Here is a 16,539-nt window from a genome sequence, read left to right as displayed (position 1 = left end):
AGACGGCTGTAACTTAACTTGCACTCAGGGGTTGTGGAGATGAAAGCTCCCTTGTCCTGTAGCTTTTCATTATAGGCTATACTTGTTTATAATTGTGTCAACCTGAGGTGCTGGGGAGGCCGCTGTGCACAATGATAGTTATATGCCCACAGCATGTGGTCCTTGTCTCTTTGACTGACCATTAAACCCCAAATGATGGACTTCTGATCAAAGTTTCACACGAGTTTTAAAGATGAATACAGTTATTAGCTTCTATATGGGGACAAAAAGCATCATAGACTAAATGCAAGCCTTTAATGGAGCCTGGATCTGTGCACAAACTCATTCATGAGGTAGGCCTATGATGACAGATGATCTTTATTAATATCGTATTAAAGTGTACTTTATATAGAACGTGTCATTACAGCATTCATTACCCTAAGTTTACCATCTAAAATTAGTCTGGTAGGCTAGTTGAAATGCAGGCTTTGCACTTGGAAATGCGTTTGGTTTTATTAAACAAACCCCACGTCACAACGTCTCTTCTTCTAATTATGAATCATAACTATAGGTATAATAGCCCACTAGCTGGCTTGGCTAATTATATTACAAAATGTGGATCTATAAACTGTGCAAAAGCGATTTAATGCGAGTTCAATGCTTTCTAATTCAAACTGCAACTAATTCATGGCAAGTGTTTCCATCCCCCATTTACGCATTTCATATTTTCGATATAGGCCCAAAAATCACCCCCTTCAAGCGCAAATATAGGCTAGATAAGAATCCAAATAGTATAAATAAGCTACATAATTAACATTTCTGCTCTCATGAAACAGTTATATATATATATATATATATATATATATATATATATATATATATATATATATATATATATATATATATATATATATATATATATATATATATATATATATATTCTTTTTTTTTTAAATATGATTTCGAACTGATTTCAATAATTCAAATAACAGACAAAAGCCATGATTTTCTATCCATTTGGGTAGCTTGATTGTAAAACATTAGACTTGTAATACTGACGTTAAAGGTTCGAATCCTATTTCATCCACTATTTCCTCATCATTTTGGCATTTAGTGATGCAGATCTAAGCATTTAAATCATTCACTCTGAGTAGGGCAGAAGGCCCCCCTGAGGTCAAACCCCCCCCCCCCCTGAATTTGTCTCCAGAACAGTGACCTATTTGATGTCAGCACATTCCTGGCATCCTTGGATACATTTCATTGTCTCACCTAATTTGTTTTCTTTTTGTACTATAACATGAAATGTATCTAATGTTTCAACATTGTGCCCATTTAAGTGTTCTGGGTAAAGCATTGCTAACATGTACATACTGAATTAATATCAAAATGTTTTTTAAGTGGTCCAAAAATAGACATTATCCTTAAGGGGGGCATTTTTCCCCCACTGTACTCAAAATTATCGGCACACTGATTATTGATTACACACACACACACACACACAGCAATCAGTGGATGTACTCGGATGAATCTACATTGTGATATTGTCAGGTTTAAGATTGCAATCAACGTTGATGTCAGACATAGAAAATAACATTGAAAGTGCGTACTAAAGAATATTTAAAAAGAATCAGGCATATGTTTGAGCATATGCTTGAGAAGACAAATCCCTCTGTACACGTTATTCTGTAAATTTACCCACACATTAATTGGCAAATAAGTTTGTGAGAACAGCACCATTAGCTCCATTTTAATGAGTTGTAAAGAAAAGTCTGTTACTTTTATTTATAATCTGTACAACCTCACTAACTCTTACATTTAAAAAAAATATGACACTACTAGTCAAGATTCGTATATCTTTATTCTCCTGATACATGTCCAAGCAGTGTTATGGTGGTGGGACATGGTTATAACCGCGGCGTATATCATGCATAATTTTAATTTCCGGTCCTTGACATGACAAAGTTTAAGAAATAATACATTAGAACGCATTTGTATAATCGGCCTCAGGTCTTAGAGTAAATGCTCTGTGTGTGTTCGCACTAAAGAAAAGGTCCAATAACTGACATGACTTCTTGTTTTGCCTTCACATACAAGTCGCATCCAAAACATGTGCTTGGCTGATTCGGATCAACAGTCTCCTGCAGTCTTGCCTCTATTGCAGCCTTCATTGTCAATTCTGACTCAGGGACAGTGACTGCATCCAACGTATCAGGTGAACCAACTGGTCCGTTATAATCGATCCCGTAGTGTTCATCTTCCGCTTCCTGTAATGACATCAGTTATTAAATGTCAGCTTTTGTTTTGTCTGGTCTTCATACCACACACACACACACACACACACACACACACACACACACACACACACACACACACACACACACACACACACACACACACACCCCACCCAATATGTAACAAAGCAAATAGATTACTCAAAATAGCCTTCTCTTCTAAAGTAGGTATGTTGTATGTATGTTGTTCAGAAGAAAAAAAAGAAAAAGAAAAAAAGGTAATACTTGGAAATTGCATTCATGTGAAAGTTCCAAAAACATGCTCCATATAGTTACACAACAGGATTTTAGAGATGACAATTTACCTCATCAGGAAGGGATCCTCGATTCACCATAAGACCGGAAATCCACAGCTGCTCTGGAGACTTGTTCCCCTCCGATGACAAAGGATGGTTGTCCCATGTGCGCCGAAAAAGGTCAAGGTGCAAGTTGATCCTGGAAAGCATAATGTAGTGAAGGCAGATCAGATCCACTTCATTATCTGGATCCAGAGCACCAATGGCCTCCAGGTGGCGTAAGGCTGTGTAGTAATTCCCGCAGACAATGCACCATAAATCTCTCCACAGACGTTCGATTCTCTGATTATGTACACTTTTCCCTGTGATGTGGCTTCTTAGTTCTGTGTATGAAGACAGAAAGAATCAGGTCATCCACTAAACATTAAAGTAATTCTGTCAGACTTGGATCATTGTTGTCTCACATTGTTTGTGTAATTCAATTAGATTCGTTATTCATTATTTTCATAGGCTCTTCACATACATTAATTGTAGTCCCAGGTTTACAGAGATTTTCATGTTAAAATGTTCCTCTGAAGCCAATCAAGACTACACACATAACCTATTCCTGGGATCAATAAACTCTGCTATTGTAAGGGGAGCATTCCCCTTATTTTGTGTAACAAAAATAGCCAATCTACAACATTGTGAGCCTGTAAATGTGGCATTTAACATAAGTATGGCATTTATTTAGAACAACAAAAGAATTAAAGGAGTAGTTCACCCCAAAATGACTTTTTCTATGGATTACTCACCCCATGGAGGCTTGAATTCATGTATATTTTTTGTTTTTTGTCACATTCCTTCCTTTATTATTTGATTATAATACATTTAGCCCCATTGATTCCGGTAGGAGACACAAATGCATTTGTGTCTCCTACCGGAATGAATGGGGACAAATTTATTATAATCAAATATTTGGCTTAGGAATGTGACAAACAAAAAAAATATCTATGAATTCAAGGCTCCATGGGGTGAGTAATCAATAGGAAAAAAAGTGATTTTGGGGGTGAACTACCCCTTTAAAGTTGAAATATGGAGAAGGTTTCTGCCTGACACCAACAACATAAATAATAGCCCTACCTGGTCCTCTGTCTGGGTGTTCCAACATGTACCGTGCTACATCCACGTTTTCTCCACCTTGTCATAAAATTGAATACTTTATTTTCAGATGTCTCAGATATCACATTCAAGGTTATGCTAATAGAATGAGACAAAAAGCCTGGATGGCCATGTTTGCATTGTGTACTCAATTCATAGTATACCTTTGTCAGTCCGTGTACGAATTGGCAAACCATATTCCTGGACAGCTGCCAAAAAGACACTGAAAACCGTAGAAGCCTTGTTGTTCGTGCTCGCTTTAAGAAACATAATCTTTCGACTGTAGCCATCAATGCCTCCATGGATCACAATTCTCCACCTATGTGTTTTAAGAGTCAAAGGCTATGATCATTATCAATCGAAATCTTTACTGTATGGAGGGTGAAATTCTCAATTATGCAGGCTCATCAATGCAGTTAAAACACAGAATTATATAATAAAGGAGAAGAGGTGGGGATGACATTAAGTGCATTGCATGTCACTAATTAGCACAAGGGGGAGATGTCTGCAAAGCAGAAAAACCCGCAACACTCCTGATCAAAATAAAGTCTTTAAGGTGCACGCCCGGCTCAATAATATCATGAAAACAAAATAGCCAGCACTCTGAATGTCCTTTTCACATGGTTTATTTACCTCTCATGGACAGATACAACAGACATGTTTCAAACAGTGACTCGTGAACTTTAACAATGCATATACAAGAAATAGATAATAGAAAAATAGAAGAAATGTAAGGGGGAGTCCTTTGGAAACACCATTGTTAACCAACGCCCCTATATGGACGTATTGGGGTTGTGTCGGTTCTCCAATTCTAGAAATCCCTTTTTTCTCATCTGTTTTTAGAGGAAAAAAACAATTTGAAGACGCCAATTTGGCTGGCTGAATATCTGACATTTCACAGAAAACGGCTCAATGAAAGCTCCTCATTGAGACCCTTAGGGTGCTCTGTCTGTAGCGTGTGGATACAATAGGCCTCCCTCTTGAGTAAAACTTTGTCCCCATCGCCCCCTCTCTAGGGGGTTAACCACCTTTATCCCCTGAAACCTAAGAGTGCAGACATCATGACCAACAGCATTATAATGTCTCTCGTGTTCTGAAACCATTAGGGAAATTAAAACTAGGTTTTCAGAACACGAGAGACATTTCAATGCTGTTGGTCATGATGTCTGCACTCTTAGGTTTCAGGGGATAGAGGTGGTATTATCTAGCCTGGTAAACCCTCCCTCCGGAAATCTCATTTCAATTCGATTTCAAGAAGGAGTCTGGTCTGAAACGCCTTCCTCCAATAATCGCTCTGCTCAGCGAACCGACGAGCCTATCAGCGTCGTCGCTCATTGTTCTGTGATTGACAGCTTACGTTGGCCAATCAGGGACCGACTGGTACAGTCTATGACGTGACTAATGCGCGACGCTTAACCCTTTACCCACCACAACAACAAACATGGAGATGATGGCGGAGCAAACTAGCGTTAAAATCGATCGCATAAAAACAGCCATAGGTGAAGTTATAGCAGACATTGAGTCAATTAAAGCAATGAAACAAGAGCAAGAGTATGCACTTGTGGAGTTTATCGGCGGAAAAGACGTTCTTGCTATTCTCCCAACTGGATTTGGCAAGAGTCTTATTTATCAACTGGCACCGTTGGTGTCTAAGAAACTTTCCCCCGACATCGATCCTATTTTCATCGTAGTTTCGCCACTCATTACGCTGATGGAGGACCAGATAAAAGAGGCATCAAAGCTAGGAATCACTGCTATGCAGCTTGGTGTTAACAGCGTCAGCGATTCGGAAATAGAAGAGGGACGCTACCAGCTCGTTTTCGGCAGTCCAGAGAAGTGGTTGCTGAATGAGAAGTGGCTAAATATGCTGGAAAATCCCGTATATCGTGAGAACCTCAAGGGGATAGTCGTCGACGAGGTACATGTCGCGTACAAATGGTAAATATAAACACATTGTATTTGTAGATCTCCTGTTACTGTGTAAAGTTATGATTATTTGTGTTGTAGTAGACTACCAGGGAGTGGTTGAAAGTAACCAAGTACATTTGCTTTAGTACAAGTTTGAGTTACATATACTGGAGTATTTCTGTACTTCTACTCCACTAAATCTCAACGCAAATATGATACGTTTTACTCCACTACAATCATTTAAAAACGGGTCTTCTACTTAACAAAGTATATCTACATTGCAGTATTGATACTTTTACTTATGTAGAACATGTGAGTACTTTTCCCACCACTGCTACCAGGGCTAGTCATAATGTAGGCCTGATGTTATCTGTGAACACAAGTGGAACGTTAGGCTATCAGCTTCAATGTGCACATGCTAATTAAAACACTGTCTGCCTTATTATTATCATCAGGGGCCTGGGTACAAAAGGAAAGCCTGCCTTCAGAAAGAGCTTTGCAAAGCTTGGAGAACTTCGATCCATTGTGAAAAGAGGTGAGTAAAATTGCCCCCCCCCCCCCAAATAATCATATTTTAACTGAGGACCCCTCACAATCACTTGAGTTGAGGCATTACATTTTGTATGCGAGGCGTTGTGAGCTTGTAGATAGGCTATTTTAAAAATGTTTGCCTTCTTATCATATTTGACAATTTGGCTTTTTTTTTATTTCAACTTTTTTATATTACAGTAGAGTATTTTATTAAAAAGATATTAAAAGGCCTTAACATTTCAATGTACACATCTGTCATCTGGGGACCCTCAGGTTGAGAACCACTGGGTACCAGGCAAATCACCTGGTAGTTTTTAGCTTCAAATATATATATATATGTTGCTATTGACAATTGTGCAATACATAGCACTGTTGATTTGTGACATACCTTATGATCAATAAAATAAACATGGCATGTATTATATTCTTATGTCTTGTTCAGGCACACCAGTGTTGGCTGTGACAGCATCAGCAGATCTGGAGTCCAGAGACAGAGTCACCAAACTTCTACACATGGAGAATGCAAAACGGGTGACTGTGAGCCCCAACAGAACCAACATCCGACTAGGACTGGCCCCAACAGAACGACGAGATAAACTGCAATGCCTGGACTGGATAGTGGATGATGTTCGAGCCAAGGGAACATCGATGGCACCGATCATTATCTACTGCCGTGCATGGAAGGCAGTAGGAGAGGTGTTCTGCTATCTGAAAGCAGAACTTGGTGAGGATGCCTGGTTAGACAAGGACCCAGAGCAGAAGGCAGACACTCAACTGATTGGCATTGTCCATGCAAAGACTTTTCAAGACAACAAGGACAGAGTGATTAGTTCACTTAATGGACAGGGGGGGAATTGCAGAGTCGTAGTTGCCACAACAGCACTTGGGATGGGCCTCAACTTTCCCAATATCTCTCATGTGGTGATGTTTGGTCCACCAGACGACACAGAAGCGATAGTCCAACAGGTTGGCAGAGCTGGGAGAAATGGACTGCAATCACACGCTGTTCTATACGACACGAAACAGTCAATTCGTGTGGATAAGGAAGTACGACAAATTCTTAAGACAGGCAAAACCAGCTGCTTCAGAAAAGCCCTGTATAGTCAATTTGAAGAGAATACCCAAAGTCTTGAGCCAGGTCATCTATGCTGTACATTTTGCCATAAATTGTGTTCATGTGATGCACCAGGTGTTTGTGTGGAGCCTATGCCAAGTTATGAGCTGCCGAAAAAGATTTTTGTACCTGTGAAGTCAAGGGAGGTGGGGAGTGTTCAGAAAACATTACTCAAGGAAAAGTTAGAGAAGTATAAAAATGATTTGGTTGCCCACAAGCCATACCTCTTCACTAGCCAGGCAGCTTGTACAGGATTTAGCAGTCAGTTGATAGTTGGCGTTTTGGCAAAATGTGCACACATCTTTGACTTGGATTACATTGTTAACCACCTTCCTGTCTTCGGCCGCAAACATGCAAGGGCCATATTACGAATGATCAATGACGTTTTTCATGACATTGAAGATATGCCGCCTGACTCGCCCCCACTGCAGGCAAGATCTAGTAAGACAGATATGTATTTCCGTGGACATTTTGACAAGGAAGATGAAGATGCATACTGTCTATCCAATGAGGATTCAAATTCCAGCTCAAATGATGACATTTGAAGTTGGCCTGGGCACGTAATTTAGTTTTCTTTTGTTTGGATTCACACTTTTGTACTTTTCTGAATGCAACTGAATAAATATTTCATTGTTGGACACTTGATTTTATTGTATTGTCAATTTTGATTACATTAATAGTGCTAGACCAGTTGTTCTTAACCAGTGGTCCCTGAGGTAGTTCCAGGTTGTGCCCAGCTAAATGGAGTTTGTAACCAAATGGACCCTTATAGAGCTTTAACTCCTGAGTGTAAAATTAAACAAGAGTTACATTGTTAAGCATCAGCATTACTTAATTTACAAGAAGTCTACACAATTATGGAATGTAGAAGTTATTTCGGTAAACGTTTGCCTGCCATCTCTATTGAACCACATCGATACAGCATGGAATTGTGGACAACATCTTAACGATATCAAAATATTTTGGGTCCGAGAGGTTAAATAATATCTAGCTTGGGGGTTAGGTATTAAAATGTTTTCCCTTAGACCAGGGGTCTTCAACTTTTTCAGGCCAAGGACCCCCTAACTGAGATGAAGCAGGGACCCCCGCATATATTACATAAAATTGTGTTGCAGATTAAAAATTTTCATATACGTTGGATTCATGTCAATGTGTATTTTCAGACATAATGACGTATACTGTCAATACTTAGTAAACTTTCACTCTGTTTTTGGTCAGCTCTTTCTCCCTCTTCGCCGAAAATTGCAGATCTACAAGCTGACAACGCCTCGCAGTGCGAGGCGTTGTGAGCTTGTAGATCGGATATTTTTGGCTAAAGTTGTCCTTATTATAGGGATGCTAGGGTTCAAGTGGTTAATATAAAACACAATGATCCTATCACACAGATTTGGCGGACCCCCTGTAGCAACTCGGAGGACCCCCTGTTGAAGACCCCTGCCTTAGACAGTCGCAATGAGTCACAATGTCTGTTTCACTGATCAACCACTATGATGATAAATGTAAATGACTTCAACATCAGAAAGGAGCCTATGCACATGCGTTCTCTCCCAATAAATTGATTTGTGGATGACCAATGACTGCCTGGAACTCTGACTTAATTTCAGCAAGGGCTAAGAGTTTTTCACAGCTTCTGTACAGTTACAGCAATAGCTGGTGATATTTTACATTCCTAAGAAAGTACACATACTACTACGTGTCCTTTGAGACTGTCAATTGCTGTATTAACACAATAGTGCTTTTTAAGAAATGCCAAGTTGGTGTTGCAAGCATTTTTATTTTCAAATCAAACACTAATGTAATTATACATTCTAAATTCTAAAAAAAGCAACATTTACATCGATACAAATAAAATAATGAATGGAAAGGACAAATGGTAAGCCTACATTCAATTCTTATACTGTTGCTCACATTAGAATAACAGGCGGGTGCATTTGTGTGTGTGATCAGATCAAGTCCTTCAATCAGGTCCTGAATGTTAATGTCTCTCTGGCTGCTTCCTGAGCGAGTGTCCCACCCTGCTGTTGAGGTGTGACCAGGAGGAGGCCAGTGTGACCAATCCAACTATCTTCAACTTAACAATAGAGATTTTAATCTCACTTCACACCAAGCAGACAACTCTCTTCAAACAGTGGGTTAAGATTGGCATCAGGCCTGTGCCTATGCAAACATCTGTATGCAAACGCAGACTTCAGTGAATTATATGGTTTTAGATTTAGCTTGTAATGTCCATAAAATATAAGCAATACTGTCCATTATACAACACAGGAAAATGAACCTGTGAAATGGGTGAAACCAAAAACATCTGGGCCGTTTCACATGGGAACTTTTCTCCACTCTTTCAATTTACCCGTCAGCCACAGATAATATTCAAAGGGATCTGATTTGGCCAAGAGATTCTTGTCAAAACCAGGGAAGGCCTTAAATTCTCTGCCAGGATGATTTGCAAAGAGCTCTCCCTCCAGAGCAACCTCCACAAGTGCTCGGATGTCCTTTGTCTTGTCAGGGGTGCGATGCATGCCACTTTGCTGTGACACTCCGAGCTCAGTGTCTGTTGCATCTAATAAGTGCTTGAGGCATAGACGGATTAAAGTGGAAATGGGCCCTGTGCACAAAATCGCAACGGACCCCTCCCCCCCGCGCGCGCAGCGCGCGCAGATTTTTTTGCGGTTATTGCGGTTATATTGGCCGTTTTGGGGCGTTTTTTGGTTACTTTATTTCGGTTTTAGGGTTAGGGTTAGGGTATATATATATATATTATATATATTTTTTTAAAAGCCTATTAAATCCAAGGCCCCCCATTGGCTCAGGGCCCTGTGCATGTGCACACTTTGCCCAAGCCGTAATCCGTCCCTGGCTTGAGGACACAGAGGGACCTACTAATTCTGCTAGCAGATCTCTCGTTCAGGTTTCTTCCAAGGCCCTTTAAGAAAGACTTACAGAAATTGTTCAAATGTTCCAGGTGTAAGTCCAGGCTGATGTTGTTTCCTGTCCCCCCCTTGCTGTTCCAGAATCTGTTCCATGTGACGCTGTGGGCCAACTTGGGTGGTAGAGTGGCATTCAGTTGGACTGATAGCAGGAAGGTGCTGTAGGCATACTGAGTGTGACCATAGGTGTGATAAATCATAATGGCCACTTTGTACATACTCAGTAGCCTCTCGCCATCTCCTTCCCTCACAGCATCCCGGAGGTTCAGCAAAAAAAAGCCAAAGCTTAATCGTGCCACCGAATGGTCTTGTGTGTGGTCCCTGGTGGAGGTGGGTAGGGAGGTGGGAACATCTGGTTGTACCTTGAGGTTGTGGGTTTTGAGCTCATGTGTATCACGGGCCTTGCTGTACTTGTACACTTTTGGGCAGCCTTCCATGCGGCACCTAAGACGTTTCTGTGGAGACAACAGAGGGAGACTTAAAAGAGAGACCGTGGAATACAGTGTGCGATGCCTAAGGCAGTTGGTACGACAAACGTGGTACAGTCAAACTGCGAGTTTGTATTTAATCGTGTCATTTAAAAATAAGGAAGGATGCTTAAATATGTTAACAATAATATCTCACAATATGGTTCACATATTTTTCTTGCTAGCTCACATACATATGTACATATTGACCCATTTAGTGTAGACGGCACGGCCTCATCTACAAAGGTGTATAAACAAAATACTATTATGCAAATATGTTTAAAAACCTTATGTTGTTGTTCTTCTGCCATAACCCCTGTTGCAATGGCAGATGTGGTGTCCGTGATGTTTATGTAGGTGTCCACAACTACAGCCACTTTCTCATGCAGCCAGGTCCTCTTGTCCTCTGATGAAGCATCCCTTACGTGGTCTGGAAGGAATCCCTCTGGGATTTCTGTTAACGGAAGTGGCACAAGAAAAAACAGCATCTTGAAGGAAATACTTACTACCTGTTAATCCAATTAGGGAAGGAAATGTTCATAAATGTATTATACCAGTGACATCCTTCAGCCCAAAATGGGTCATTGCTGCTGCCAGGAACAGTGCTGCTGTGTCTTTGTCCACAAACTCTTTGTAGGCATTGTATGCAGCATGTGGGCCTTTCTTTGCATTGCTGCACCTAAGACGTATTAAGAGTTTGAGATGATTGTGATTGCACTATTTTGTGCCTCTCTCTCCGTCACAGACACACACAAAAACACAGACAGTTAGAAAATGAAAGAAGAATAAAGTAACCATTTGAAACTTTGATACCGAGCCATAGTGGCTGGTGTTCAATGGAGAAAGGACAACAGACAGCGCTCGCTCGCTCACACACACACACACACACACACACACACACACACACACACACACACACACACACACACACACACACACACACACACACACACACACACAATGAAAGAAGAATACACTAACCGTGGAAACTTTTCATACCAAGCCTAAATTCATGGCGGCTGGTGTTCACTGGTTACGGGACATCATAGAAAACATATCTCTCTCACTCACTCACACAAACACATACACACGGACGCTTGATACCAGGCCAAAATTCATGGGGCCGGTGTTCACTGAAGAATAAAAAGAACATAGAGTTAAACAGGTAAAAAACAGAGACTAAATTATGAGCATTCAAGTAATGTGAACTTAAAGTAATTTGGAATATGAACAGTTACATTTTCAGTTAAATGGTTTTACAAACCTGAGCTTGTTCATGTTTGACAGCAAGGTACCGTGGTCTTTGGCAGATGCGTGTTTGAAGAAGAGTTTATGATATATCTGAATGACCACAGAAACAAATGTTTGAATATTACATCTATGCCATTGTTAATTGATTTCCAAATCATTAGTAGAATGCTTTTTTTTTTCTTTAATGGTAATCAAACATGGTTAAATTTGCATCAAAACCTTTTTTTATTACTTCTTCTCTTAGACAAGGGCATTGTGCTTTTCAATAAAAAGATATCCTCAAAGTCAGATTATTCTCATAGTTACACGGTGCTACAAACTCATGTTGAAGCTTCGAATCCCCAACATGCTATTTGATTTTAGACAAATAAATAATTTCCTGAACCATCTGTTGACTTTTTCGATTCACTCACTTCAAAAAGATTTCTAATAGCGTGCCAATCTTCAAACTTGAAATGCAGTCCTTCAAGTCTCTGTTCGGCTGATCGTCCGTCTGCAAAGCACCACTGTATGTTGCGACTGTTACCTTCAGTCAGCCTGTCGCCTCCAACCAGGAGCGTTGCCATGCCATCCTTGCCCTGTGGAACATAGCTACAAAATACACAAAACTCTTATCACACCATCGTGCCACACCCTCTCTCTGAAACACTCACAGAATTCACATTTTAAAGCACTTACTTGCTCTGGATATGCAGAAGAATGTCTGCCAGGTCACTAGACTGGCTCTCATTTTTAAAGATGAGACCAAGGGGATGCTATGAGGAGACAATATATTGATTATAATTAGACAGGCTTATGTCTATAGCCGTACACAGTGACAGATGGTTAATTACATTGTTTAACTAAACAGCACTTACATGGGTGGAGGCCTTAGACATGTTCTCCAAATATTCATGTGGAATGTGACGGACCACACTGTCACTCAAGGGCTTGAAGGCGTCAAGATGTTGGGTGAGGATTCTGGCTCCGAGGACAATGAATGCACTTCGCATGTTTTTTTGATCTTCCTCTGACGGAAGAGAGTCCTGAATGTCATACTCTGCGACAGACTGTGGTGGTTTCTCGTTGCTGAGGTGGTGGGTGGATACTCGGTCTTCCACAGCCATATGGTGAGTCCAGTGTATGGATTGGTTGGTTTGATCTATTGACTGGTGGTGTGTGGGCATGTAGAAGTCCAGATTGTCCAGTATTACTGAGTAGCTCGGTGGTGGCTTGGTTGACTCTAGGCTTACTGGTGGTGATGCAGCTTTTGGTGATGGCAAGACATGGTCATCTTCAGCAGGCATCAATAAACCGTAATCCAGTAATTCACTGGTCTGCGGTGAAGTGCTTGGTAGGACATCCATGTCCTGGATGTCCTCTGTGACACTTGAATCTTTTGCGGCTTCACTGCCCTGCTGTGAAGTGCTTGGTTCCTCCTCCATGTCCTGGATCTCCTCTGTGACACTTAACTGTTTTGCGGCTGAAGTGCTCGGTGTTGCTCCTTCTATTGGAAAAACAAATTAAAAAAAAAAAAAAACAATTTTCAGAGTGTAAAAATCATGTCCCTCTTACCAGACAAGTCAAGCTTTTCCAGACATCTCCTTAGGTCCCCATCTGAGTCTTGCTGGGGGTTGAGGAACAATTCGTTTGCAGCTTTGAGCTGCTGAAGTGCATCACCACACGTGTCCGCCAGTGCACGTTGTTTCCTGAGTGCTGTTTCAAGGTTGGTTGAAATCCCTAACTTGCAGAGTCTTTGAAACACAGCCTTTTTTGCACCACCATACTGTAGAACACTGTTTATGTAATATGCAAAAGCAGATGGGAGTTTCTCATGTCTTCCTCTCAAGAGTACAGATGCAGCAGCACAGGTTTTGAATGGAGACTGGTGTCGTGTGATGGTGGACAACAGTGAGAACAGAAATGGAGCCAGACGCTGGAGATCTGACTCCATCTTGGCAAATGAGAAGGACTTCAAGTCGTTGGGAGAACAACGAAAGAGCATGAAATCTTGTTTAGGATGGCAAAGTCTCTTGCATTCATCGTCTAGGGGACCAAGCACAGATTCTTTGATTTCGTTCAACAGCATGTCATGTTTCATGATGAGGTTAGCAGCAGTTGACCATCTCTCCCTTGCAATATTTTCCACAATTCCTGCTGTAGATGTAGGGCATTTCAGTGTGGTTGGTTTAGATGAAGGGTATTGAATCATTACCTGAAAGATTAAACAGAGAGTGCATTACTATTTACAGTATTGTTGACTGAATAATATTAGGTTTATAAAGGTTACAGCTTCTGTTATCAATAAACAGGTAATGATAATAGGCTTTTGAGCTTTACATTTCCAATCTTTTATCATAAAAAGACAATTCAACAAAACACATTTTTCTTACACCATATTTTCAACACAAAGTGGTATGCAGAGCATTGCAGACCAAAGAGAACGTGGAATGGCCAGGTGAAACTTAATCTGTTGTAAATTTTAACGTGAAAATAGCTGCAAAATGCTTGATCTAAGTGAAAACCTTCTCTCTCTTTGTTAACTTGCTTGACTGACGGAATGTTGGTGCTGTTCAGTGGTGGAAAGTAACTAAGTACATGTACTCAACTACTGTACTTAAGTGGAGTATTTTTTACTTTACTGGGGTATTTCCATTTTCTATACTTTTACTCCACTACATCTCAGAGACAAATATCGAATTTGTAATCCACTGCAATAATTTGAACACTTTAGTTATTGGTTACTTTGTAGATTTTGATTATTATTAAAAAACATACATTAACCACTTCAGCCCAAACTTTGGCTATTTGAAAATAGCCGATCTACAAGCTCACGTGTCCAATGGCGACGTGTTGTGATCTTGTAGATCTGCTATTTTCAAAAGCTTTTTCTACATTTTAAACGGGACATTCTGCATAACTACCTTTACTTTTGGTACTTTGTACATTTTGATGACAATAGTTTTTTAATTTTACTCAAGTACATTTTGAATTCCAGACGTTTACTTGTAACAGAATATTTCTACATTAGAGTAATGATACTGTTACTTAAGTAAACAATTTGAGTACTTTTTCCACCACTGGTGCTGTTATTAATATGTGATTTTGATGTAGCCACAGAAGTGCAGTGATGGAAACTAACTAAAGTAGATTTACACAAGAATTGTACTTACAATACAATTACAGTACCATTTTGAAGTCATTTTACTTTACTGGGGTAGTTCCAATGTACAGTACTTTTACTTCTACTCCACTACATCTCAATCTGAGGCAAATATTATACTTTTACTCCACTACAATAATTTGAAAACAGTTACTAGTTACTTTGTAAGTTTTGTTTATGATCAAATTTTACATCAACCACTTCAGCCCTAAATACATTATGGCTATTTGAAAATTGCAGATCTACAAGCTCAGATGCAATGCAACCTGAGCTTGTACATCTGCTATTTTCAAAGGGGTTAGACTAGAAATGGAACATTCTGCATAATGAGTACGTTTACTTTTGTAGGCTACTTAGTTAAAGTGTATTTTGATGCCAATACGTTTGTACTTTTACTCAAGTAATTTTGAATTCCGGACTTTTACTATTAACAGAGTGTTTGTAGATTGCAATATTGATACTTTTACTTATAACATTTGGGAACTTTTTCCACCACTGCAGAATGACCTCTGATACTGACGAATACGCTAATAAATAGCATTACATTAGTACATCGTTGTTAACTTCTTACCTCTAACACACTTTGTCTTGTCCCAGGGGTTTTTAGTGGCGTTGTTTTGCGATTCGGTGTTGGGGGATGGCGCCTTTGTTTTTTCGCTGCCCGTGGTGTTTTAGAAGGCGACTCTCTGGTCCGTTTCTCTGTTTGAGGTGGTGTAGTTTTGGGTGTAGTTGGGGGTTGGCTCGTAGCGGTCGGTTCGGGACCACCAGTCTCTTCGGAAAGTTTCCACTCCTTGAGTGTTAATATCGACTCCTCTACTGTTTTAACCAGTCTGGAGCACTTCATGCAAACACGAAAGGATTTGCCCTCCTGTGCCTGCAGCTTTAGACCAACTGAGGCCAGACGCAGAAATATGCTTTTGCTGTCAGGTCCTTCACGTTCGAAAACTTTCTTGGTATGCGTTAAACGACCGCTTTTACGACAATTCTCTTTACAGAGCCGGCAAAAATCGTGCACATCTGATTCAGCCATAATAACTAATAATGGATACGGTAGATTAATACTATGCTTCCAGTTGCTAACGTTGCTTCTCTCAGCCTGAGCCTGCTACTACTGAACAGACGCGCGTTGAGATGACGTCACATGTTTTGGTACGCTGATTGGCTGAAGGGGTTGTCAGTCAACGGTATTACTCCCGCCCAACTCCAGCCCACAGCGAATACTGCAGAAAGGCGTTTCAGACCAGACTCCTTCTTGAAATCGAATTGAAATGAGATTTCCGGAGGGAGGGTTTACCAGGCTAGGTATTATCTATTTCTTGTATATATGCATTGTTAAAGTTCACAAGTCACTGTTTGTCAGGTTAACTAACGTTTCAGGCACCTTAGGCCCTAAAGTGTGGCCTGTATCATATGTATACAGAGTTGACTCTGTGTGATCTTAAAGGTTGTATTGTTGTTGCTTTTAATTGCATTAGTATTTTCACCTAGCATGTCTTTTCTTGGTACCTTAAAATGTCAGTCTTCAATGTTAGCTTTCAAGGTGTTGACAGTTTGAA

At 40.2% G+C, this 16,539-nt stretch overlaps 2 protein-coding genes across 2 annotated transcripts; one reads left to right on the top strand and one right to left on the bottom strand.

Annotated features, from left to right (window-relative positions):
• Positions 1-5,087: 5,087 nt before the first annotated feature.
• Positions 5,088-7,744, top strand: LOC311034527 (putative ATP-dependent DNA helicase RecS; the record flags this gene model as incomplete). The annotated part of the gene is made up of 3 exons (XM_084042406.1): positions 5,088-5,584; positions 6,010-6,089; positions 6,528-7,744. The coding sequence occupies 3 exons, from the start codon at positions 5,088-5,090 to the stop codon at positions 7,742-7,744; spliced, it is 1,794 nt and encodes a 597-aa protein (XP_083898532.1).
• Positions 7,745-10,455: 2,711 nt separating this feature from the next.
• Positions 10,456-16,054, bottom strand: LOC311035208 (uncharacterized protein). Its single transcript, XM_084043285.1, has 10 exons — positions 15,555-16,054; positions 13,396-14,035; positions 12,699-13,327; positions 12,520-12,596; positions 12,255-12,432; positions 11,855-11,931; positions 11,572-11,723; positions 11,145-11,269; positions 10,878-11,044; positions 10,456-10,578 (listed from the first exon to the last, which is right to left on the bottom strand). The coding sequence occupies exons 1-7, from the start codon at positions 16,011-16,013 to the stop codon at positions 11,654-11,656; spliced, it is 2,130 nt and encodes a 709-aa protein (XP_083899411.1). The 5' UTR covers positions 16,014-16,054; the 3' UTR covers positions 10,456-10,578; positions 10,878-11,044; positions 11,145-11,269; positions 11,572-11,653.
• Positions 16,055-16,539: the final 485 nt, after the last annotated feature.

The sequence above is a fragment of the Gymnoscopelus microlampas genome (genome assembly GCF_963454915.1).
Source record: "Gymnoscopelus microlampas genome assembly, chromosome: 19".
NCBI lineage: Eukaryota > Metazoa > Chordata > Actinopteri > Myctophiformes > Myctophidae > Gymnoscopelus > Gymnoscopelus microlampas.
The sequence above is the reverse complement of the archived record's forward strand: the minus strand, read 5'-3'. Positions and strand labels throughout refer to the sequence as shown.